Genomic DNA, 2,490 nt, shown 5'->3' with positions numbered 1-2,490 from the left:
TCTGAAAACTAGAAAATACTCTTTATTAAAAACAAATGAGAAAATACCGCCAAGGTCCACAAACCAAAACCACCAACAAAACATGAGTATTTACATTTTATACATTTTCTCCACACAGCCCAGAAATTATGGATGTTTTACATTTCAGAGATGTTTTTTGTGTTGTGGTAAAACCTCCACATTCTGTTTTGAAAAGATGCAACCAGATAAGCAGACTGCTGCACAGCAACTGCGGTATTTCAATAAGACGCAGGGACACGAAGGCGCCGTTAGTGTTACACCGTCAGCAGAGAGCAGGATGGGGCAGAGGGATATGCAGCCATGGTCAGGTTAAAGGTCTGTTTACCCTCCTGCAGCACAAACGGTGAATCCTCTGCGTGGTCACAGGGTGGCGACGGCGTGTCCCTGCTCCGCTTCCTGTTTGCGTCTGTAGTGATTATCCTCCCTGGGTCCTTGACACGGCCAAGGCGCGTTTCCTGTCACCCCCGATGCTCCAGTGCCAGAGTTCACTCACGGCGCTGTTTCCAAAACACCGGTGGCCCTCCGCTCCGACAGATGCCGGGTGGGGGTGGGGGCCAAACCCGCTAAGGCTCCTCTGTCGCCTGTGCATCTTCCTCCTCCACCTCGTCTTCATCCTCGGAGCTGGATTCGTCATTGTAGAAGTGGAGAGTGGCCTGAACAGGGAAGCTTGCCAGAACCTTCCATCCTAAATGGGACAGGTACTCCTGCGCTTTCGACTTGGGCATACAGAGTCTACAAAGCATAACACCGTAATATTAATAGTACAACCAGCCACACACATTCATACAAAAACCAGGATTATGTGACGTGAATACAATTTGGTGACGTCTAAAGTAGCAGCTTCAGCGTTAATTAACTTTGACAGTAAAATAAACATACAAATAAATCTGACACATTATTTATCTGTACATCTTTTTCTATATCTATCAAGGTAATTTTTAAATAACTTATTCAGGTGAGTGCTGGGATTATACATAGTTCTGCTATATGTTTTTTATTTGGTAAAAATCGTTTTCTTTAATTGTCTGCCTAGTTCTTAGGCTAATTAGAATGAACGACTTGAGTATAATACTACCAAAGATTCATTTTGGTGCTAATTTTCCAAGCCTCCCGGTCTTTTCATTCAGTGTGTCCTAGTCAACTTCTTCTTTCTCTGCCATCACAAACCTAAATTTCTGATAAAGTAAAAACATATTATCAAGAACGACAAACCTGACAGGGTGCTGGAAGCCTGAAGCGGATTTTGACGTCTGTCTGTTAGCCGATTCCAAGCTCCCAGAAACCCACTAGAAATTGATCAAAGACAAAATACATTTAGCATAAGAAAAAAAACTGCGTTTCAGTAAAATCCAAAGTTCCCGACTAAATTTCAGTTCAAATGTATATTTTCTCAAACGAGTCAAGACATTTACAGACTCGTAAACCACCTGTACGTACTTAAAAAAATACGCTGCCTTTTCAATTAATGTTTAACCATTTGTTATGAATTACTGTATAGTCCCAGTTCACCTTTTGGCGCATTTCATTGTCTCTACTTGTCAGTACCCAAGGTCTCCAGATCACGGGGTAACTGTCAGAGAAAAGATAATATAACACTTTACTTGAGGGGGGCAAGAGTAACTTGGTAACTACTCAAGAACAAATTAACAAATATAGTATATGAAATGTGATTGAACAAACATGGAATCAGTGCGTAACAAAGTTTCCGTTAACTAACAGATAAGACAAGTTAGACTGTGCGATTACATTATTTGTGTCCCATCAAATAAAATGTTTATCAAAATATCTGGTAACATTTCATGTGGGAAATACAAAACATGTACAGTGTTTCACTTTGTCTAGAATGAAGTGCCAAACTTACCTTTTGGTTTGCCCGATGGGAATGGGAGGCCCGGGCGTGCCGCTGCTGCCGCGGTAGGAGCGCATCACATGCGTCTTGGCTTGCTGAGCAGCGGACTGGCCGTCCATGCTGTGCGGGAGCATCACGTTTCTCTCAGGAGACTCCTCAAACTGAGCGGTGCCACAAAGGCAAGTGCAGTTATCAAGGCTTTCACATCAGATCCGTCCACTTGGGTAAACAAGAGGACTAGCTGAATGGGAAGGGGCGGGCGGGGGGATTTTGCGAGATTTATCTTCTGCAGTCAAGTACCTGTCTGCATGACTTCGGTCCAAATAATTACTAGGTTGAGTTAGGTTATAGGTTAATTAATGGAGGTTAATGCACAGGCATGTATATGTAATTTCATAGAATTTAGCAAGATAGTTCATCTAAAACATTTATAGAGGCAAATCTGCAGAGATACTGTATTGCGAAAAAGTTAATGCGCTGCTAACGTTCAATTAAGAATATTTATATAAAATAAGAAAACTTTAATTAAATTTTTTTTGTCGCCCTCTGGCGGAGAACCCAGAGCGCGCACGCATGACCTCCGTGCGGGTCGCCGTGCGAATGACGACACTAGTGGGAGG

The 2,490-nt window shown here is 42.6% G+C and overlaps 1 protein-coding gene across 1 annotated transcript; it reads right to left on the bottom strand.

Annotated features, from left to right (window-relative positions):
* Positions 1-2,361, bottom strand: ripply3 (ripply transcriptional repressor 3). Its single transcript, XM_023840199.2, has 4 exons — positions 1,883-2,361; positions 1,531-1,591; positions 1,234-1,307; positions 1-753 (listed from the first exon to the last, which is right to left on the bottom strand). The coding sequence occupies exons 1-4, from the start codon at positions 2,002-2,004 to the stop codon at positions 585-587; spliced, it is 426 nt and encodes a 141-aa protein (XP_023695967.1). The 5' UTR covers positions 2,005-2,361; the 3' UTR covers positions 1-584.
* Positions 2,362-2,490: the final 129 nt, after the last annotated feature.

The sequence above is a fragment of the Paramormyrops kingsleyae genome, chromosome 6, assembly GCF_048594095.1.
Source record: "Paramormyrops kingsleyae isolate MSU_618 chromosome 6, PKINGS_0.4, whole genome shotgun sequence".
NCBI lineage: Eukaryota > Metazoa > Chordata > Actinopteri > Osteoglossiformes > Mormyridae > Paramormyrops > Paramormyrops kingsleyae.
The sequence above is the reverse complement of the archived record's forward strand: the minus strand, read 5'-3'. Positions and strand labels throughout refer to the sequence as shown.